Here is a 23,199-nt window from a genome sequence, read left to right as displayed (position 1 = left end):
TTGTTTTGTAAAGAAATGTTACATTTCAGGGACTTAGACCATTTCAGCATAAATCAAAATTCAAACAAAAGCACCTTATCTTTGAGTCTTGCATTCACGAGGTTTCTGTCACCATGCCATCTTTAAAATATGCATTCAATTTTCATTTTGACCCATAATGTAAAAGAAAATCAACACAATCATGTTGTGTGGAGCACCCAATTTTTTATTTATACAAATAATACAGCCATTCTACTTCAGAGGGATGAAACGAGAAGAGTGTGTGGCTCCAATACCAGGGCGACCGTGCTTCACTGGCTTGTAGGTGATGGAGAACTCTCCCAAGTAGTGACCACACATCTCAGGCTGTAGAGAGGGGACAAACAACATGTTAAGTACGGAGCAATAGAATTTTATGTGACAGAGATCAGAACAAATTTACTGACGTTTAAACAAAACAGCTTCTCCTCAACAGCTTGAGCAAAGTGTAATTTGATGTGTACAAACAGGGTTGTGGATTTGAAAAATACAATACAGTAGGAATTCTTTTATACAGGATATGCAAGATTTACTAACGTAATATATGATTCAAACTACTTTTGGCTGTCCCCTTCTTTAAAAGGTGGATGCCCTTCCTGACAACCCCAAAGAGATGTGGGCCTACTCCCTGGATCAACACAGGAACCTTTGCTTGTCAGTGTAAACCTGTACACTTTGGAGCCACTAAATAACACACTGACTTGGTCACTACCAAAATAGGGAAGCTTGGAGGCATGCAGGATCTGTGCACATTGAAGCTGGCGTACTTAAGGGGTCTTACAACACCTGATTATTATGAATCATCCTGCATTCATAATCAATCACAATGGGTGATTTGGCTCATAGCATATTTTACTGTCAACTTAAAAATTGATGTAATTTTTTTTTTTAATTTAACTGGACAATATGGCAGGTTTAAAATGATGTCCAATACTGCAGTAGATTATGCATCACAGTGTACTCAATGTAAAGCGGTGACTTCAGGAAAACCAGCTTATAGGAAATACATTCTTGGAAAACTGATAAAGACCCCTTACATTTTTTTAACCAACTAAGACGTCCCATATTTTCTTTCAATTTAGTGTATCTGTATTTTCCCAGTGTACTAATTATCAGTCATGTTGAATCACTTTGACAACCATGGTCAGATGTAGCTACATTTCCACATTACATTTTAGTTACATTTGATAAAAACGCTCCGTGAGCCACTTGAGCTGAAAGTCTATTTTTAGAGGGCAATGAGTGAAAACTGAATGAGTTTGTAAATGGGCAAAAGGTCAATTTATTGGTCAGTTATACCTGCTGGACCAATGCACACTTTAGTTTGGGGCCTTTGTTTTTCCCCAAAATAAATGATCATGGCCTATATGATCAGTTTTATTGGATGGGTGCGCTGATTTAGTTCAATGGCAGAAATAAAGCCACCCCAGCTTTTCAAACTGTGCCAATTACCAGACTGACATCTCACCTTGATTTCAACCTGATTGAAAGTCTTGCCATTGTACACTCCAACCATAGACCCAACCATCTCAGGCAGGATGATCATGTCCCTCAGGTGGGTCTTCACCACCTCTGGTTTCTCCATGGGAGGAGCCTCCTTCTTTGCCTTGCGCAGGCGCTTAAGGAGAGTCTGCTGCTTGCGACGCAGGCCACGGTTCAGCCTCCTCCTCTGGCGGGCGCAGTACAGCTGCATCAGCTGCTCACTAGAGGCAGGACACAGAGGAAAACAATTTAAATCAAGTTTCAGGCCTCCAATTCCCAGATGCAAGTAAGAGAAGAAATCACGTGTCCATACACAAACTATTCAATGCTGTCAGACACATAAAGGTAAAAAAAAATGGCTGCCAATATTAGACAAGTAAATTCTAGTTTCAGTGTCCAGTCTCAAGTCTCTTTATTCAGTTTTGACCTGCAAGCGTCAAAGTTGAATAAATCATCTTAAAAATTGGACAATTTTATTTGATTTTCAGTGAGTCAGTATTATCACTTATAAACCCCTCTGTGAGTGTCTTACTGTGACAAATTACGTTATGTCAGGATGTGCAGTAGTAGTACAGTAACTCTAGTTGACTGAATGACATCACCAGTGACCGTATCAGTTGTGTCACTTACTAGGACATGTCCAGAAGCTGGTCCAGGTCCACACCTCTGTATGTGAACTTCCTGAAGGTACGCTTCTTCTTGATCTCGGTATCCGCCTGGAAGAAACGGGATCACCCCGGTGAGTACGTAGCTTAGCATTTTACACTGATGCTTCAGAATTTAACAGGCGTCACTCATTTTCACCATTAAACGTCTACAGGTCGGTTTAATAACCCATGCACAACCAACTACAGTAATATTATAATGATTATTTTATTTCAGCTACTGCTACGAGTAACGCTTTACCACCGGGTTAGCTTAGCCATAGCTCCGGCTAGTACGGAGGCTGTAAACACAGTTTAATCTTTCATTTGGAGCAACGATTTTCTACTGGATGGTAATAAAAACTGTGGAACTACTCGATGACACAGTCAGCTGTTCAAATCACCAACTTTAGAGCCCCGATGCATACAGATTGTAGTCTGACTAGCTGTGAGACGGCACAAACACCTACCATCTTGCCTGATGTTCCGGGGGAAAAGAACGGCCAGAAGTCTCGCAAGGCCAGATATCGCGCGATTTCTGGCAAACATCCGGTGATGTTTTCCGGGCGTTGATCTCCTCTGTGAACAGCAGGTGGCGCAGCTGCAGAGTTACTGCAGTTTGTGTCCAGTGTCAGATTTCAACCAACGTGTCCTGTTTTCATTACTGTCTGTGTTACCACAGATATGGCAGGGTTAGTTCTGCTTTTTAGGAGGAGAGAAGAGTTACACAAACAAAAACATTACAGGAAAGTAGTGAGCAGACAGATCTTCGCAGAAAGGCAGTAAAAGTGTTCCGAAATTCTTTAAGTCAGATGAAGTATTTTCAGTTCATGCAGTGTCCCAATTGGCCTCAAATCTTATGAGACCATTTCATTTAAATAACTAAAACTCCTCACGTTTATCTCATGACTACATAGGTCTAGGTCGGAAACCCCGGGACTAAACATACACAGTTGCAGTCAGTAGTTTAAACACACTGGGGGTTATGGGCATGAATATCATGGTAATTTGTGGCTTTTAAGAGTCAAGAGTCCAAGATCATCAGTTCAAATAACTTTACATCAGTACACGTTATTCAGATGTATCACCACTTTGCCAAGGTCTGGAAGAGGACCCAAATTATCACCCTCAGATGAGAGAAAATTGGTTGGGATGATCAGGAACAACCCGCAAACTACAATAAACAACCAATTTGTTGTATCTTTAAGTGTCCTTTTTGGCTTGCCTGGTTTCACCTTGTGTATACAAGTGCTTCAACTTGACTTTGTATCAACAGCTAGACAGTTAACACTTGGACACAGTTGGGTCATCCAACAAGACAATGATCCCAAGAACATATTAAAACTGGTTTTCAAATGGCTAAAGCAGACCAACATTCAGCTTCTAGAATTCACCTCCCCAAAGCCCCAGGCCTTGATCCTATTGAAAATTGAATGATCAAATATTCAGTCAGAATTATTTGTTGATGTCGATTTCTGACCATACGTGTACAGTTTCTAACTGTCCGGGTTTATATAAAACTAGTTAACAGACTACGGATATATAGCAATATGTAACTTATTTTATTTGTTATACTGGGACTTGGTTACTTATTGCAATGTTATTCATGACCCTTCCCATCTTATATTACGTCATCTCTGCCTGGTTTGTTCTATCTTCAACTGTCCTTTTTAGCTTGCCTGGATTTACCTGTGACGGATGTATACATTGTTTCTTGGTTACACATAAATGCTATGGCACAAATTCAAAATATGTGTCAGTCTAAATAACACGCCCAAGTTCACACCCCGTATGGATTTCATAGTGAATAAGTATTGAAAAATTATAGCACCAAATCAATTGTGGTTTTATTTTTTTATTCTGTTTTTTTTTATATATATATATATATAGATAGATAGATATATAGAGAGAGATGGGAGTGTTTTGTTCACAGTTACATCTTTATGAACAATCTATTATCTCCAACATAGCCCAGAATCTATCTAGCCACATTTAATGAAGCTTGGTGAGAGTGTTTTCAGAGGAAGACACTGCTCAATTTTGTACAGATCTGCATCACTTTCCTTAAAACTGTGAAATAGTACACGGGCTTTGGCAGACATCTACGACCTCTGAATGTCTTTGTAGTTAGACAACTACTGAAAGGGCAAACCACACTGATTGCTGAACTCAGCCTTCATTTGGAGCTCTGCTGCACTGCTGACAAAACAAACACTTGCCAGAGCATTTGAAACACAAACTTACAGCTGTTAATATGACAGTAGGTGTCTCACAGTTTTCCATGACACATGCACACAGACACGCACACACACACCTACAAGGTCAATATAAAATCAGTTATGCTTATGCAGATAGTAAATTTGTAAAGCCAAATTCAAACAGCATTTAAATACACGTTTCATTTGACTGAACTGACACCAGCACGCACTCACTGGACAATTCATATGCTACACCAATATGGACATTTTAGCCCTTATTGACATGATGCCAGATTGAGATCTGGTTACTGTGGAGGTCACCTGAGTACAGAAAACTCATTGTCATGTTCACAAAACCAGTTTGAGGTGATTTATGCTTTATGACATGGTCCATTATCCTGCTGAAAGCAGCTGTTAGAATTTTAAAAGGGATGGGCATGGTCAGCTACAATATTCATGTACATTGTGGTGTCGCCCTGTGCTGTCTTTTGCTCCTGTAGCCCATCTGCTTCAAGCTTTGACAGGTTCTGCATTAAGAGATGCTCTTCTGCATACTTTGGTTAATGAGTGGTTAATTTGAGTCACTGTTTCCTTCTTATTCAAAGCATTCTTTGAACTCTGACATCACCAAGGCCCAGAGGACCAGTTTGTGGTGTTGGATTTTTTATTTTTATTTTTTTTTTAATTTCAGGTTTATTTTCCAGAGTGTATTGTTTTACATTTATCAGTTTCAGTGTTTTAATCTTTTGAATTATTATTGTATGAAGGGCATATGCCAGAGGCAAGATTTCGAAGAATCAGTGTAGGTGTTTTAATAAAGACAGATGACTCAGTCGTGTAAATATCCAAAGTCTAAATAAAGATCAGGTAAGTTGTAATAAAATTAATTAACAAATACTAAGGAGGTTTCTTCTGTATTTGTTTTCCACGTTCACAAAAATAACATATCCATTTAAATTTCATTTTCACATCACGTTTTATTTAACAATAACCTTGCAAAGAAAAAGTGCTGCACACTGGTTATTTTCTCTTTCAGACCCAGAGATGGTTGTGTGGGAAAATCCCTGCAGATCAGCAGTTTCTAAAATACTCCGATCAGCCTGTCTGGCACCACCAACCATACCACATTGAAAGTTGCTGCCATGCAATTGGCCGATTAGATATTTGGATAAATGAGCCATTATACATAGAGCGGCCGTCGAGTCTGTCTTAATTCAAACACACACAAAAAAGCAGCGTAGTCCAATACCAAATTTTATTCAATGTCAAGGTACAAAACAGCCTCCATTCAAAAAAAAAAAAAAAAAAAAAAAAAAAAAAAAAAAAAAACATAAACATGTATAAATAATAATCTTACATGATCAAATATATGATTGGTTTGCATATCAACCAATATCTAATGAGTCACTGAAACATTGTTCACTGAAAAACAAAGAAGAATCCAGTATTCTTGATTGGAATGTTCAAAACTTCACTTGAGTATCATTTTATCCACTCCTCCACTGTCCAAAGAAAACAAGCCTCTCTCCAGTCAGATTGGTTATGCAAACAAAGGAAATATTTCCTCTGTTAAAGAGTGAAATAAAGAAGTGAGAGAAATAGCAGAATTTAAAGAAGACTGATTTGTTCTAACAAATCCATTTTGTTCCCTCATCTGTCAGAATAACCAAAACGGACGATTACCGCGTGTCAATACTGAAAGGATGAAGACGATACTGAAGTAACAACTAACACGAAATAAGTTTACATTCTCATTCACAGGATTTTTTTTTTTCTTTTTCCTTTTAAAACACAGATGATACAGCTATTACAGGAACATAAGCACTGGTGATTTCATGGAAAGATGCATTTTCTCATAACCATTTATTGTTAACACAAAAAATAAAATAAAATAAATCCCTAAGGTTTCACTTTTAGTTTATGTTGCCCTTAAAGAAAATCTTGGGATCCCTCAATGAAACTAATGACTTAGCAAAGCCACAGGAGGACAAAAAAAAAAAAAAAAAAAAAAAAAAAAAAAAAAAAAAAAAAAAAAAAAAAAAACAAAAAAAAAAAAAACACAAAAACCAAAAACACCAACACAAAAAATAAACCAAAACAAAACTTTGGCACATGGACAGAAATCCCTGGGATATCTAGCCAAGCCGAGTGATTGGCTTTTGTGGTCACTTCAAATATATAAAGAAATTACAGAAATACAGCTCATGATGATATGTGTAGATGGTTTTGTACAAACAGGGGTAAGAAGACATTTTCGTACAATACTAAGAGGATACGGCCTACAAAGGAAAAAAAAAAGTGCAACATCCTAATGATATAAAAGATAAACCACCTTTCTGTCTCGCAGAACTTGCCAGCCTTACACAATCACGCTTTTCCTTCCTCAGCTCCCTCCAATCTTTTAATAATCTGTTCCATCATCTTGGTACACCTGCTCCTCTTCCTGGTAGCCTTGGTAGCCCTCGTCTTGGTAATCTGGGATGTAGTCACGGGCGACACCAGCTCCATTTTCATCACCTGGAATCTCAGTGGCTTTGGGACAGTACTTGGCATCGTAGATCTGCCGTCCCAAGCCAAAGTTCTGCCCGCTCTGATTAGCCCCGTCTCTGTATCCCATCTGTAGAGACATGGTGCTGTTGTCACACTTCTCTGTGCCCAGCTTCTGGTCGTAAATGGCACGCCTCGTTCCTGGAGCCGTCATCCCAGCCTGAAGTGGAGACAGGAAAAGGAAAACTGTCAGATTTTGTGGAATTCTCCCCAGCATCCCCCCCTTCCTCTCCTCCTGCTTGGCAAACGCGAGACTGGCCCCAGACATTTGGCCACTGGGTTAAAGAATACATGTCATTCATCTAGAAAAGATCAGCAACACAGAGGATCTGTTGGGGAAATCAAATGCTACCCGGCAACCATTTATTTCCACTAACAGCAGCTGCCATGGTTTCAACAAACACAGAGCCATAATGTCATTAATGTACTCACTGTAACAAAATGACCATTTTTATAAACTGAGAATATACGTTGATGTCAAGCTATCCTTAATCTAGTATTCTGCTGATGTGTTCAAATTGTTTCCTTAGTCTGTGTTGTAATTTGTTATGGCAAAAATATAACAAAAGACTTTGCTCAGACAGAGACTGAGCTTTGCCTTTTAGATAATACAGGAGTTTACAGCTTTCTACAAGACCAAACATGACCGTAGTTTACAGCAGGCAAAGAACGCCAAGGACAAGCCATAACCAGTGTCCCGAAGCTTATTTCTGCTGCAGTCCTTTAAGAATGCATACCTGACTCGCCCCTTTGTTTGTTCCCATCTGCAGACTGATGGTGGTGTTGTCCATGGGGGCCTGGACTGGAGCCTTGGGATCATATAAATGTCTCCTGGTGCCATATGCACTCATACCTGCCTGACTGGCACACTTATTGGTCCCCATCTGAAAAATAGAACAATCACTTGTTGTATATAAATGATCAGTCATACAAGATCAATAGAGTTTTGGTGTAAACTGTTGCACAACATCACTGCATTTCTCACATTTTATTGTTTTGAGCAAGTGTGGGACTGTTGATACTGGTGCAACACTAACCAAACGTGTTTTAAAAAGTTTTGACTAAGCTGTTCCTCATATTTGCACCGCTCTCAAATTACAGTCGAGGTATTTCTTCATTGCTTGAGAAGTGCTTGTGTTTACTTGATACCCTTCCAGGTAATCGAGGGGGAAGGAAAGAAAAGAAAGCAGGGAGGTTTGAAGCATCAGTGACAATGTGCAGCTCTCGCGCAGAAGAACGCTACTCAACATGAGATCATCATGACAAAGCCTTCTTTCACAACAGTTTCGCCACTTGCAGCAGTGAGTTCAGCTTTGCGAGCACGTAGCCCGCCTGTCAAAACGCAGCCAGAATGATCAGATCATTTAAAAAAAAAAAAAAAAAAAAAAAAATTCTTATTTCTAATTTTTTGATCTTTATATTTCAGAAGGAAAAAAAAAAAAAAAAAAAAAAAAAAAAAAAAAAAAAAAAAAAAAAGAATCAAGTTTAGTCCCTTGTCTGAATTTCCTTTAAAGCCCTGGCCCCGAGTTTCACTCTGCGAGCATCAGTCCTGTGATATTACTGACACTGAAAACTGTACCTGTAGGCCAATGACACACTGTCCAGCCTTCATCTTCTCATCGTCAAACATCCTCTGCTGCTTGTCCGCATACTTCACGCCAATGTCAACCCGCGACTGGCAGCCCTTGGTCTTGGCCTGAGAGAAAAGGCGGTGTAGAAGAGTTCTCATTAAACTGCGATCATTCCCCACAAAAAACTACCACTACCGTTTGTGATGCGACGTTTTTAGAGACTCACCATGCTGGCGAGGGCGAGCAGAGTCGTCTGGACCTGCGTCATGTTGCCATTCTCAAACAGATCATTGGCCTCGAAGATATCATGGGGCTTCAAGCCGTACACTGTGAGAGCTTTGATGAAGTTTGTCAGGTTCTCCAGCTAAAGCCGCACCAAAGTAAACAAGAGCGACAGGTTTTAAGCTGAAGCCGGGCGATTATTTCTCTGCCTGTATCCTCTCATTAACAAGTTGCAGTCAAATATTTTTATAAGCACTAACTATTAAGAAACCAGTTTCAGATAAAAGCAGAAGCAACACTGCTAATGTCCAAGTATAGCCATGAGTGTGATTCAGTGCACTGACATCCTCAGCACAATGCAGGGAAGAGGCAAGTCTAACTACTTGCTGCACTTCTAGCGTCAATGAAGTGCTCCTGCTCACAAGTCTGCCACGCCCTCAATTAGCTAAAATAAGACAAACTCACCTGGTGCCAGTTCAGTGCTGACTGGTTGATCTTTCTCACAGAGCCTGGCTGCAGCCTGTTAATAAGTCTGCAAAGTAGAGAAAGAACAGGGAAGAAAGAAAGTGAGCTTTCCAGATCTGTGTGCATATTAAAAACAGATGATCGAGGCCCTGGTGGTTTAGCGTGACAGAACTTTGATGTAGGCTCTGCTTACTCGCACAGGAGGACTCCGTTTTTCAGGCCTTTCTGGAAGTCGGGGCCGATGGAACTGCCGGTGATGTCTTCGATCCAGATCCTGAGCTCCTCTTCCTTCTGAGGGTCGTACTTCTGTGCAATCTAGTTGGTAACAAAGGTCAGAGGTCACATGTGTGTTCTGCAACCAAGTGGGTGGCTCTTTTGAAGAACAGTAGATGCAGTCACACCAGCTTCTTTTGTCAGCAGTGGAATAGCTCGCCTTGTCCTCAATGACCTCCCACTTCAACACTCTTAAGATATAAGAATTCTATTTTTCTCCAGCTGCTGATAACGGAGCCGCGCAAACACCAAGGACCGAGGTGATGATAACCAAAACACACACCACGAAGATTTCAGTTTTAGTTGTTGTTCGTTTTAAAAGGTTTATTGTGACTGCATGAGGCCAGGCTTCATGGTCATCTCCACATTTTCACTTTGACCGACTCCTACAGACAGAGTTGGTCAGATTTCATTCTCATAAATGGTGACTCCACCGTGGCCCGACACACAAATACACACACCCCCACAGAAACACACACGGATATCCTGTTTGGTAAACTGTAACAAAGTCACCGGAGGCACAGGAAGGGAGCTGCTGTAGAAAGAACAGGGAGCGTCAGTTTTTAAGGGGCTTAACGTGGTCTGCTGACGGCGTCACGGTTGAGGCGTTACTCTGATTTAAAAGCTTTACCGACGGATGCAGAGCATGAGAAAGAGGCCATTCAGGAGGAGAATCGGGGGTCACGTAAACAAACAGCAGTTTCATGAGCTGAATCTGAAAGGCGGACAAATGGAGAAAAGTGACCTAAGAGTTAAACAGGTCAGCTTTTCTCCTCCTCCAGTGAAAGAGAAGAAGAAGAAGAAGGGGGAAAAAAAAAAAAAAAAAAAAGTTCTGCGTGCAAACTCACAACCAGCCAACAATTTTTCCTTGTCCCCGAAGGCAATGGGAAACTAAACCGCAAAAGTAACCTACTATTTACATAGAAGCAGGCCGCACACAGCTCACAGCTGGCTGCGCTCTTCAGGAATGCCTGTCTTCTAATTAAATTCCCTTCATCCAGTTATCCGCATATTAAAAGACAACACTGGCCATTTTAATTGCCCGCAAGGAATCCGACACAGATGTAATTTCCAGCGACAAGCTGAACGCGAGGAATTCAGCCCGCAGTGCTGGGATAAAGGGAGCTGAATGAAGCGAGAAGGGCGCCGGATTGTGTCTGTGTGCCGAGCCGATGAATGAATGTGCACTGAGATGAATAAATAAAACAGTTATTGCAGTGTGAGTTTGGGGATTACTCTTACAAGCAAAGACTGTCTGTGTTTATCAGTTTGTAAAGGGGGGGGGGGGTAGGTGGAATTTAAAAGCCTTAAAAGCCTCACATTTTAAGGGTGAGCTACGTCACTGACGGCAGGAAATACCACTCTCTTTAGTAGACCCCCCCCCCCTCCCTCTCTCCTCCTTCAAGGACGCCTGTGGTAATGCACAGAGGAAATTTGCATGCTTTCTTTACGTCAGCCACATGTTGTTCTGTGGAGATCTGGGGAGGGGATACGACCCTCTCTTTCTCCCTCTCCCCCACACAAGGGAACATCCAAAGAATGCAGAAGGGGAGGGGGATGAGGTGGAGGTAAGTTAAAGTGCCCTTATATGCGGGTGTCAAGAGAATGAACAGAAGGCTAAGGACAGATCAGCTGTGACACTTGTGTGAGGGGGGGAGAAAAAGCAGTCTGCTTCCCAATAACAACGAAATGGACAGTAAGTCACATTTAAAGTACTTAAAAAAAGGGGGGGGGAGGAAAGTTGGCGAAAAGTGATGTGCCAACGTGATCGGGCTTGACACCTCTGAGGTTTTAACTCGATGCGGCTGTGTCCAAATAAACAAGCTGCTTTCCTCACGAAGGTCCCAATCAATAAAGTTACACATTACCCAGAACTTGCGGAGGGGGTGTCAGTCGACACCTTGATTTTTCACAGAGTGAGTGGCTGAGGAGGAGAGAGGCTTTGTCCCTGCACTGATCTGGCACGGTGTGGAGAGCAAAGTTAAAGCACGAAGAGCAGCGCTACACCTTACCGCATGAGGGGAAGTGGGGAAACTATTCTTGCAGAAACCACGAGAACACATAGAGAAGCAATGAGAACAGTGGCATCCAATCCGAGGGCTAACAGGTCAATTACATTATCTACTAATGCGGGTCACAACGCAGGGCAGAGAGCTGCACGGGCGGCGGAAAATGCTGGAAACGGGGGTAACTTTTTTTTTTTTTTTTGCCACAACGACATGCTTGTTTGCCAAGAGGGACAACGCCCATGGTGCGATTTTAAGTTAAGTCTCCTGCACGAGGAGAGGGACTAAGGAGGTCCAAGGTGTCTAACTAGACCACAACTTATTTCTTTGCAAACTATTCACACTCGACCAGAGTTTAATTATTCATTTTCCGACTTATATATATATATATGTATAAAATATAGTTTTAAATCTTTTTATTCAAACTCCCTTTTTATCCCCGCTGATTACCTTTTAACCTGAGCGCCATATTAAAATGGAGGCCAGGTGATTCTCGCGTTAAGAGAAAAGTTCAATGCGACTTAACTTTATATGGGAGAGAAAAGTATGGCCACCTACCTTGTTTTTCACTTCTGCGGATAACCCATAAGCCGGACCTTTGTTAAAGGAAGACATTTTCAAAGTGTTGAGATTTTTCCTTTGAGAGTGGCAAACAATAATAAAAGAAAGAGACTCCGACTTGAAGATAAAAACTGCGCTAAAATATCTTCGAGTTTGTCTTCCAATGAAACCTCGGACTGAACTAAATACTTCCTTTCTCTTTTACGGGCGCCAATTAGAGCGCTCCCACGGTTTCTGTCAAAGAGTCTTGATTCACGAATCAAGATAGTTCACCCCTGAACGGTCCGTCCCGGAAATGACCCTCCGAAGTTTCTAGGTGTTTTTTTTGTTGTTGTTGTTTTTTTGTTTTTTAATTGCAAACTAGCTGAAAAGAGTGATTTATTGAATATTTAGCACAATTTCATACAGGTGAAGAAGGAGATCAGTTTCATGTGCTCTTGGTTACGTAGCACAGTCGTATTTTTTGTTTATCTTGTTTTTATTTTATGTGTTTTGTTGTTTGTATCTGCATCTGTCTGGGTTAGCCGGCGTTAAATTGCTTGAGCTTGCAGAAAGACTTTTAGGATTTTAGCATTTTGTGTGTGTGTGCACTGGAGAATATAATTCACTGAAAGCATGAACCAGGTAACTAAATACATTAAATATGGGGGGTTAACTTTGGATTTCCAGTTTCATTTCGTTGTTCTTATCTTGCAAAGTGGCTTTACATATTTTAGTCTAGCTCAGATTCTCTAAACACGATCAGGTTTCAGTTTCATTTTGCATTAGCTGTGCTGTTAGTTTTAGTTTCTATCATGGCTGCTGTTTTCACATGTGATATTTGGAATAAATATAATAATAAAACCCTTTACTCAAAGTCAGGTACATGTCCAAATCTCAGTAAACATATGCACCAAATACTCTTCAAGCTGGTTATGCCAACAAATTTGGCCAGGCTGACAAAGACTGAAACTGAAGATATTTCCTGTATACTTTTTTTAACTTTAGTTTTGCGAGTTTACAGCATTGTTTCAGTTCACTTTTTATTTATTTTAATGTATCTCATACCCGAAAAATACCTTCTTTTTTTTCCCCTGAAACCAGTGCAGTCTTCTTTTTTTTTTAAATCTTGGTCACCTTGTATGCATATCAGATTTTTTTTTCTATGTAAATAGACATTTTATAAGCATGTATCCTACACTTAGAAACTGTTATGTGGCTGTTATAATTATTGTATTTATTATAAATGTGTATTTTTTTTAAGTTTCTTGTAATGCTCTTAAGATAAATAATCCTTATAACAGAAACATCTATCGATTTTGTTACACTCATCCAGTTGAGGGTCGTGGGGACTGAAGTCTGTCATGACTGTCGTGGGGTGAGAGGCAGGGTACAACCGGAACAGGACACTGATATGTGGCATGGGTTGAAGCTAGAGTACCCAAAGAAAACCCACAAAGAAAAGGAAGCTCCACACAAAAAGGCCTCAGACTGTATTTGAACGCAGGACCATCTTGCTATGAAGTGACAGTGCCAACTGCATGAAAGCTTTCAACTAATATGTAAAAACGACCCATTAGATAAAGAGCACATATATAAATAATTAAGAAATGCCTGTCATGAGTTTAGAAAATTACATACTAAATGTATTTTTAGGCCTCCATTCAAAACGCACTACAAACAAAGCGAGAGAGGGGACTTCTCTTGATAGTCCTGTATACTCTTCGTTCCACGCTTCGTTAATCGATCCTAAGCTCCACCTTTCCCCTGCTCTTCCTTAGGTCGCGATTTATATCAAAAACTCCTTATATGGAAGGAAACTTCCCAAATTCCTGAATAGTGGGAGTGAACCTCTGGTCCCACCCTGCATACCAGACGTGGAGAGAGGACGAGACAAATTGTCGCACTTTTTTGAGTCATGGTCAGGGGGGAGAAAAAAGTTATTTGGGAATGAGCTACTGGGCTGACGTAATGTCGGTGGTGTGAGGTTTTCAGATAACAAAACTTCTCCTGGCATGTCAGCATGTGTGAAAGTCCAGGATGCTATGTAAGACGTATCTAAGACAATGTATTAGTGGCGCATAATATGATTTAAGCTGGCAGTGAGCTGGACAGGTCAGGGGGTTCTTTCTTTATCTTATTTCGACAAAAAATACCCACAGAGCAGAACAGAAACTCCTCTGAGTCTTTCTGGGAAATAGATGAGCTTTAAGAGAAGTTCATGTAAGAGAGAAAACGTATTTTACTGTACAATAGGCTGCTTTATGACAGTGGTACATCAGATTAGTATGACTCCATGAGACACCGACGGTTCCTCCCGACATGGACACATGCTGGAGCCCATCAGTGTTACTACCTGTACTCATCGGATACATCTTTCTTTCTTCTTCAGCTGATGTCTTTGACATCCCCTTGAAAAGTTTGTCCAACATATACTGTAATAAATATTGTAAAAGTATGGGGGTTTTGACTGTTGTTGTTTTTTATAATTTTGAAAACTGTCCCACTGACTGGGGACAATCCCACTGACGCTATTCTCCATCTTTCTCGACTATCCATCCAGTATCAAACTACTTCCTTTCAGCAAGTGGGAAGGAAAAACTTCCTTTTAACAGGAAGAAAGCTCCAGCAGAACAAGGCTCAGAGAGGGGCAGCCAACTGCTGCAACGGTGAGGGCAGGGAGACAGGACAAATGACACACTGTGGAAGAGAGCATTGATTTATGAGTATGAATATGCGGCCCAGGGACCCAAATTAATCCCACCAAAGCTTTACTCTTGTGAAAACTGCAGTTAAATAATTAATACCTGAAAATATTTCAATAATATGCACCACTGCTGGTGGATTATAAAAGAAAGTTTCATTCCTAAAAACTCCTTTCCACTAGGATCCATAAATATTAATGTGCTTGCAATGACAGTAGACTGAATGTGGAAAAAACAGAGATATTGTTGAAAGTACAAATATTTTTAAGATGTGCCTCCTAATAATTTGTGCTGTAAACAGATGTTTGATTCATTTTTAGAACGCATATTCGATTGAAGATGAAGATCTATGAGTTATAAAAGTCATAAAGGTTTTCATTGAAATTGTGTCGTATGTAGCCTGTGAACTACAATGACAGATTAAATACTTTAGAATTTTTTTAACATTCGAATCCAAGTGAGAACCATCCAATCCTCAGTTGGTCACTTGGATCATTTATTTAGATGTTTGATGAGACACGTTTCTTCCAGTCCATTATATTTTATATAGTTCCCATTTTCAGAGGCTCAAACGTAATTGGACGTTTGACTGAAAACTTTCAGGCCAGGCCTTTTTTTTCTCGTCATTTCACAGCAAATTGAACAGATAAAAGATCTGGAGTTGATTTCAAGTGTTGATCTTTCATTTTGCACGCCTGAAAAACCCAACAAACCAGTCAGAGATAGCAGAGACTTTAGGAGTGGCCAAATAAACAGAGTCCTTAAAAAGAAGGAATTCATTGTCAGAAAGACCCCAGGAGACATCTAAAGTGCATGATAAGATAATTATTTCCATGGTTAAAAAAAACCCCACTACAACATTTAGACACGTGAAAACACTCTCGAGGAAGTAGGTGTGTCATTGTCCAAGTAATGTGAATGCACAGGGTGCAAACGCCTGGTTACACTCAAGAACAGGGAGGACTTTGCCCAAAAAAAAGCCTTCACCGTTGTTTGGATTCACCTTTTATTATGGATGAAGTTTGGAGAAAGAAAGAACAGCCCACGATCCAAAGCACACCATGTGTTAAACACGGTGGAGGCAGGGTTAGCGCATGGGCAAATATGTGTGCCAATGGAAGTGGGTTACTAGTGTGTACTGATGATTTGATTGTTGATAGCAGTAACAGGGTGAAATGTACAGGGCTACAGTCTCAGTTGCAAAACTGTTTAGGCAGCACTTTACAGTGCAAACAGATAAGCCGAGGAAATAGGATAGTCTTCAATGTTCAACAGTGCGTGCTTTCAGGTAGCACAAAACTGAATGCAGAGACCCACAAACAAGCTACAACTGAAGGCGGTTGGATTAAAAGCAGTAATGAACATCTCTGGGGAGGAAACATAAGATTTGGTGATATCCAGGGCTTCTAGGCTTCTATCCTGATATTCAAAATTATTTATTTGTCCAATTAATTTTGAAGCTGAGAAATTTGGGGAGAGGGTTTAAAAATGGCTATAACTCTACAACATTTAATGCAAAATTGTTCTCAAATCCAAGCTGAAACTATCCTGTTTTAACCTGAGCAGAAGAAAGCCCCATAAAATATCAGTGATCTAAGCCCAGGTGTATCTCCTCAGTGTCTGAGCATCCTCCTGGTCATAAATACAGCTGGATTTCTTTGTACATGTAACAGATGATACCGTCATACAGGTGTGCGGCAGGCTGATTCAGTGCGAGGGTAAACGCACCAGAGGGCACTTACTCATCCTGCTGTCTTATGTGATTACATCAGCTGACTGAGTCATAGGAGGAGTGACGTAGGCAAAACATTCTTTAGCCTATTGAACATGTTGCAACCCAAAGGCAATCAGAATTACAACCAGTAGGTGCCGAAAAACTGTTGCTTTACTACACATATGGCCAGTTTAAAAGGGTGGGATTATACTTTTAGACTAGTAAAATGTACTGTTTAATAACAGAGGACCTTTTGTAGCGTGGGCCCAGTAAAATCATAAGAATTATTGATGAATTTGAACCGATATTACTCTCATCATTTTACATCTCTGGTGCAGACAAAGAACACACATGGACAATGTGCACCCCCACATGGACGACATGTGTAAATGCACCAATTAAAAGTCCACCTTCAAACAAAAGACACAGTTTAGATTAACTACTTAAACCATAAAAGACCTGACGGCAGCCAAGATTTAGATCTTTTTATTTTTCCAAACAACTGAGAGATGTTAAACACTGAACAAATAAAGATGCCCCATCAAAACTCCAGAAAAAAAACAGATTCTTTTCAACCAGTTGTAGCACTTTTCCATTATTGCCAGTGGTGTTGTTGATGACGACGTGCAGTTTCTCGTTGTCTGCAGCTTCACCCCCTCACTAGATCAGCGCGTAGAAAAAGTAACAGAAAACGGTGCATATACCAGCGTCAGATTGATCGTGGGGATTTGGGATTCTTACGTACAAATCCAGCTCCAGGCAGGCGTGTTTTAGGCGGAAGCAAATCCAGATTTACTGTTTTGTTTTTAAACCAAGGCACATTGGTAGGTAGGAATGGATGACCAAAAAGAATGAATGGACAGAGAGGCTGCACAGAAGCCAATCTTCATTTAAATCATGTGAGAATGGTGGTAGCGACCAAAAAGGGAGTCGAACTGAAGTACTGTCACATGGAAAACGCCAAGAACATCGGATGCGCACAGCTCGCTCTGTGTTTCTCTCTTAAATGTTTGAATCACTGTTTTGAACGGGAGCAAAAGAAGTGCCACCCTCATTCTGCAACTTAAATGATTTCTAAAGCCTGGAAAAAGCAGCTTCGAGAGCCGTAAATGTGTCTGAAATTCGTATTAATCCATGGGCACATTGTGAGAGAATCAGTCAGTTCACACTCGAATGAATGAATCAGTAAAGAAAATGACCAACAAGTCGTCAACTTATGTACAAGTGCATAAGAGGTCTCAATTCTGTACATTCACTAAGGCGGTATAAACTCAGAAAAAAAAATATATTAGCAAGGAATTTCAGAAGGCAAGCGATATCTAAAGAAACAGAAAAAGTTCCAGCATTCAAACATGTCCTTGCTTTTGTCATTGAACAACACCAGCAGCTGGGACATTCTTTAATATTTCGGAGAGAATTAATGGATGGAAACATTTGACTGCACTATTTTTTTTCCTTTTTGCATTAGCACCACACTACTTTAAAACGGTTACATCTCCAGAAGAATCTTCATGACCTGGAACCTTTTAGGAGCCGAGCTGATGAGACAGAGAGAGCGGAAATTGGTTGGAGGGTGGAATCTGGAATGTAAATAACCAAAACAACAAAACAAATCCGCACCGGCCAATCTTAAAGAAAGGACAGCACATGGGCTTCCTTTAACATTTAAGATTCAGCTGAGAGCACAGTGATGCAAACAGAAGAGAAAACAAAAAGAATCTATAGTTGTTGTTGTTATCGTCCTTTTTTTTAACATTTTTTGATGAACATCCCGTAAATGAACTGGTCAAAAATAAATAGATGTATATATGATAAGAAGTTTATAATTTACTCTTTTATATCTCACATAAAGCTTCTTGTAACTGCCAAATATGTTCCAGTAACTTCAAACCCTGGACATGTTTGGCTCTAACTGTGCTAGATGAACTCTTATCAACATCTTTCTGGGCACCAACATGGTGGTCTGTGCAGGACAGCTAAACCCCAGCCTTCCCTCAGGTTTAACCCTAGTTCAAAACTTCTTGTTAGAAACTAAACAGGTTAAAAAAAAGAAACTGCATCATCCCAGTGTGCCTCAAAGAGGGGTACAATTCATAATATTCAAAAAAAGAAAAACCTCACATTGTTACACCTATTTGGGTGATCTGGGATAATTCTGTCTTCTTTTTTTGCCTTTATGGTTAGCAGCAGTACTCTGCAATACGGGCCTCATTCCTGTGGCTTTCAGTTTGAAAAATAAAACAGAAACAGCCCTTGATATTACAAACTCAACTAGTCTTTTAATCTTTACACTTCTTTTATACCAAAATCTTAATAGATTATCACAGAAAGAGGAAGAGGCGTGGGGGAGTGGAGTTTGGCAGGCCTGATTTTTGCCAAACTCACAGTGAACAAAAAAAAAAAAAAAAAAAAAAATTAAATCACCAAGTATCTCGTCTCTGTGGTGAGATGAGGAAAGGAGTGGAAAAGTACTGCAACCTTCCAGTACCCCTTCAGTCTAGGCAAACGTATGGCAGGATGTTCAATTTGCTTTCATCCCCGTGAGGGTCCAGTGATATGCAATCTGTCCAATCGTACCAGGTGCCCTTGGTGTCACAAACACCATTCACCCCCTGCCAGTGCTGTGTGTGTATCCTGTCCAAGTCCTCATCTGTCACGTCCCGGCTCACGCCCGGTAAATCCCCTGTCAAATTGTCCGTTTGGAGAACGTGCATCTTCCGCGACTCCTTAATTTCCTGTTCTTCCCTTTTCAGATATTCCGACATGAAAAAGTGTGCACTAGGGGCCTGAACCCCCGAGGAGTTAAGGACATTGCTCTGAAGGTTCAAGTAGGACTGGATGATTTCATTTCTAGACAGCTCCTTCCAGTTTGTGTGGTGGAAGGGGTTAGGGCTAGGACCTGGGACTGTGGCGGTGGCAGCGCACTGTTGTACAGTGCTTTCAGTTCTCTGCCTAGACTCAGCGGGGTCAGGAGTGGGTGCTTCATCTGTTTGAGAAGGTTCTTTATGCACCAGAGGTTTAATCTGACCTGTGACCGGGTCAAACGTTAATCTGCGTTCTTTTAACCGAACGGGTTTAGTGGTGTCCTCCATTTTCTGGCCATCTAAGTTGACAGAGTAATCTCTAGACCTGTACTTCCTCCTTTTATGTTCCGAATTTGGTACCGTTGGCCCATCTGCGTCATCAGACACAACCATAGCTCCCTCAGAAATCTGTCTGTGTGGTTCTGAGTTCTGCTGGGAGAGAGAAGGTGAGGGGGAGACTGATGGGGATTCCAGTGTTGCAGATATGTCTTGTGATGGGCAAAGAGAGGAGGCTTCTGAACTGCTGGCCCAGTGCATTGAAGACCTATTAGAAGAATGTGGCAGCTTGTCAGCATAAGATGAGGCCGGGGACGACACAGTGTGGGAAAAAGATAAGGGAGAGTCCCTGGAGGAAGGGCTTGGGACCGGCGTTCCTTTTGGTGCATATGCTGAAGAGCGCTTGGTCATTGTATCTTGCTTCGTACTCCTTGGGCTGGTAGTGAGACCACGAGGACTTCTGGCTTGATAATAGCCCCCGCCTCCTTCATCCAATCTGGCCTGTTGCTGCATCACAGCAACTTTAATCAAAGAGGAAGTGCTGGGTAGTTTGGCCACCCCGGGAGAGCTGGGGCGAGGCTTGACAGCATTAACAGGAATTCTGTTCATTTTATCATTATCAAGGTGCTCAACTCGAGATCTGTCAGGAGACGGGACAACCTCCTGGTCAGGGAGGGCATCCGGACTGCCTGCAATCCCATTGGTGGGTGGCGTTGAAACAGAGTTATCATATGGGGACATTTTGGAGATTTTTTCTTGCAAGTACACTCCACTGTCTCTGTGCTCTGCCCGCCGCTTGCGGCTGCTTGATTTCTCAGCTTTTGGTGAGTATGTGTTGTGAACGTCATTTCTGATTTTGACCTCAGGGACACCTTTCCCTGGCACAGAAATGTCAGAAGGAGAGGCATCGGTTCTGCAGGGATGAGAACTGCCATTGGTAGAGCCAGGAACACTTGCAGCCACAGCTGGCCCAGGTTCAATCAGCTTTTGCCAGTTCCTCAAGAGTTTCTTAGCTCGTTTAGCCAGGTCTTCATCCTTCGTCTTCTTCCTCACATCATTGATCAACTTTCCTAGTCGAGTTTCCTACGTTAAAAAACAAGCACTAGGATTAGAAACACTATTCAGTTAAACAGTTTGATATAAAGCAGCAGCTAAGTTCAGTCGACTGTCTTACCTCAAGTGCTTCTTTGGTGATAGGATACTTTTCAAGGCAGGCAATTACTTCCAGTACGACCACCATATTGCATATCTGCAAGGACGATATATAGAGCTTCTAAAACATCACGGTCACACAAAGTGTATATTACCCAAAAATTACTGCTTAAGTAACAACAAAAGAAGCTGTTAATGAGAATTACAATCACATTTATGATATTCTAGAAAGGCCAATGCTGGTGACAATTCAGTGATTAGCCAAGAGCCCTGCACTAATGCTGATCGTGGAAACTCCCTAGAAATTAGACAAATTCAAGGGAATTGAATCGTGCCTGCAACGTGTTTGAGGGGCAAGTTAGCTTAGAAGTTAGCAAGGGGAGGGAGGGGGGCGTTAGCAAGGGGAGGGAGGGGGGCATTAGCTTGTCTGTCTGCTTCAAGAGCAACAAAACGACGTTGCAAAGTAAAGATGGAAGTGTCAACTCACAAAACCTTCTCCTTTGTAATCATTATAACAATAGGGTAGCATATAGACCAAAACGGAGAGCACAGATTAATTAACTTTACGCGAGTTTCTTATCTTGTTGACAAAGTCAAGCGGAGCTCAAGTGTCTGTGAATTTGCCTGTGCTAGCCGATTTAGCCGCGGCTAGCATTTCAGCTGAGAAGGAAGGGTGGACTGTTTCAAAAAACGTAGCTTTAGCCGCTGGAGCTAAGAGTTTGCTAGCTCCCGTCCATGGCTTAGTAACACGAGATTTTTATTAAGATGAAACAGTTTAGGGTGAAAACCAAGTACGAGGTGAAAATAAATTCAGAATGGAAAATAATTTGGAAGGAAATTAAGCAAATAGTTTTCTTTTTAACGTATACGCAAAACCCGCTGTGGCTAAGTTAGCCGCTAGCATGCTACACGCCAGATTATGGTCTGTCCAGGGTAACGCTGGTAGCTAAATTAGCTTTCAAGCTGTCAACTCAAGTACTCCCATCTCTAATTCCAACTTAAAATATACAATAAGAATTTTGGGCACAGGAATATAATTAAATAAGAGTTGTCGGGCGAATTCTCAAGTCGAGTTGCCCCAGAGTGCAGGGAAACAAGGTAACTTAAGCTAGATAGCCTGCTCGCTTTAGCGCACTCACATTGCTCTGACTGTCGATGGCCTGCAGCAGCCGTTCCCTCATCTGCTGCGGGGTTGCTGAGACCGTTGTCATTGCCTGTTCGGTGCGATCCGGAGGATGGAGGGAGGAATCCTCCAAAATGAAAACCGGGTGACAATGATGACTCAAAAGCCGCTTCGGGAACACGTCAGGCGTCCGTACAGCATATTTTCTGTCGCCTGTAAGGTAACGGCTCGGCTTATCTCACATGGAGTGGGGAAACGTGTGAGCTATGTTGCCCGTTTGCTGCTGCCTCCTCGGCGCTCTCGCAACTCACTACCAGCTGCAGGATCGCTCCACGGCCTCCTGCTGCATGCCGGGATACGTTGTGTGCGCTTTGACGTCCGCACGTCCTCAAGTAAACATACCTGATACACTCAGGGATGTGCACCACCGCAGGACTCCATCTACTTGTGGTTACACAGTAAACACTGTACAGCAGATCATGTAGTATGTAAACGAATTACGCACTGCCTTTGACCCCTAAATAACAAATAATGATACTTTTATAAAAGTGATTTGTAGCGCAAAATCTAATGGTTTTCCAACAGTTTCGTGCTTTGTTCAAAATTGTTCGCCACTGTCAGAAGCCAGCTAGCCACATCCCAAAAATACCAAAGCTCCCCCACGTTAACTTCTCTAAGACAGATTTAACCACAACCACTTAGTATTATTTTTTAGTGTCTAAACGTTTGCTTTGTTTTGTTTTGAGCATTAGTTACGCACTCTGTTGCCAAAGCTGCACACATTCTGTCAGGCATTCGAATAAAATAAACATATGTGTGTGTTTATCGCAACGAAGTACAGTAGTTACTCATGTCTAAAATCGATCCTTCTATATTACAGCATTTCACCAGTAGATGGAGTCCTGCAGTTTCTAAAACAACAAAGCATACGTCAAAGAGCACAGCCTGTCCCTGTCCACAGGAGCAAAGCAGGACGGGCTGTGCTAGATTGATGGGGCCATCAGATATGATGCAAGAATGACTTTGCTTTAAATGTGACCCCTTCTTACATTCACAGTTGTCGTATTTCATCAAGGTTTCTGAGATTTTGATCCATATTGACATACTAGCATTACACAGTTGCTGCAGATTTGTCAACAGCACATCCGTGATGTCAGTCACCGCAGCAGAAATTCAAGACATATTAGACCAGACAGCATTTTTCCAATATGCTATTATAGAATTTGGGGGATTCTGTGTGAATCATAGCCTCTGTTTCCTGTTCTTAGCTGGGGTGGCACCCGGTGTGATCTTCTGCTGCTGTAGCCCATCTGCTTCAAGGTTTGATGTGCTGTGTGTTCAGATATGCTCTTCTGCATACTTTGGCTTCAATGAGTGGTCTTCATCCTGAAGATGGTCTGGTCATTCTCCTCTAACCTTTGACGCTAACAAGGCATTTTAGCATTTGGGCATTTTGAAA

The 23,199-nt window shown here is 41.4% G+C and overlaps 3 protein-coding genes across 3 annotated transcripts; all 3 read right to left on the bottom strand.

The window, feature by feature from the left end:
- Positions 1-182: 182 nt before the first annotated feature.
- rps15 (ribosomal protein S15) lies at positions 183-2,725 on the bottom strand. Its single transcript, XM_040022104.1, has 4 exons — positions 2,615-2,725; positions 2,131-2,216; positions 1,487-1,721; positions 183-345 (listed from the first exon to the last, which is right to left on the bottom strand). Exons 1-4 carry the CDS (start codon positions 2,615-2,617, stop codon positions 232-234), a joined length of 438 nt encoding a protein of 145 aa, XP_039878038.1. The 5' UTR covers positions 2,618-2,725; the 3' UTR covers positions 183-231.
- Positions 2,726-5,971: 3,246 nt separating this feature from the next.
- On the bottom strand, positions 5,972-12,167 carry cnn2 (calponin 2). Its single transcript, XM_040022098.1, has 7 exons — positions 11,985-12,167; positions 9,341-9,462; positions 9,148-9,214; positions 8,687-8,824; positions 8,469-8,585; positions 7,627-7,773; positions 5,972-7,049 (listed from the first exon to the last, which is right to left on the bottom strand). Exons 1-7 carry the CDS (start codon positions 12,039-12,041, stop codon positions 6,744-6,746), a joined length of 954 nt encoding a protein of 317 aa, XP_039878032.1. The 5' UTR covers positions 12,042-12,167; the 3' UTR covers positions 5,972-6,743.
- A 4,688-nt stretch (positions 12,168-16,855) lies between these two features.
- crsp7 (cofactor required for Sp1 transcriptional activation, subunit 7) lies at positions 16,856-22,559 on the bottom strand. Its single transcript, XM_040022093.1, has 3 exons — positions 21,757-22,559; positions 20,640-20,714; positions 16,856-20,548 (listed from the first exon to the last, which is right to left on the bottom strand). Exons 1-3 carry the CDS (start codon positions 21,826-21,828, stop codon positions 18,878-18,880), a joined length of 1,818 nt encoding a protein of 605 aa, XP_039878027.1. The 5' UTR covers positions 21,829-22,559; the 3' UTR covers positions 16,856-18,877.
- Positions 22,560-23,199: the final 640 nt, after the last annotated feature.

This window comes from Simochromis diagramma, unplaced genomic scaffold (genome assembly GCF_900408965.1).
Source record: "Simochromis diagramma unplaced genomic scaffold, fSimDia1.1 OVJJ01000205.1, whole genome shotgun sequence".
Taxonomy (NCBI): domain Eukaryota; kingdom Metazoa; phylum Chordata; class Actinopteri; order Cichliformes; family Cichlidae; genus Simochromis; species Simochromis diagramma.
Note: the sequence above shows the minus strand (reverse complement) of the source record. Positions and strands in the feature narration are given on the sequence as shown.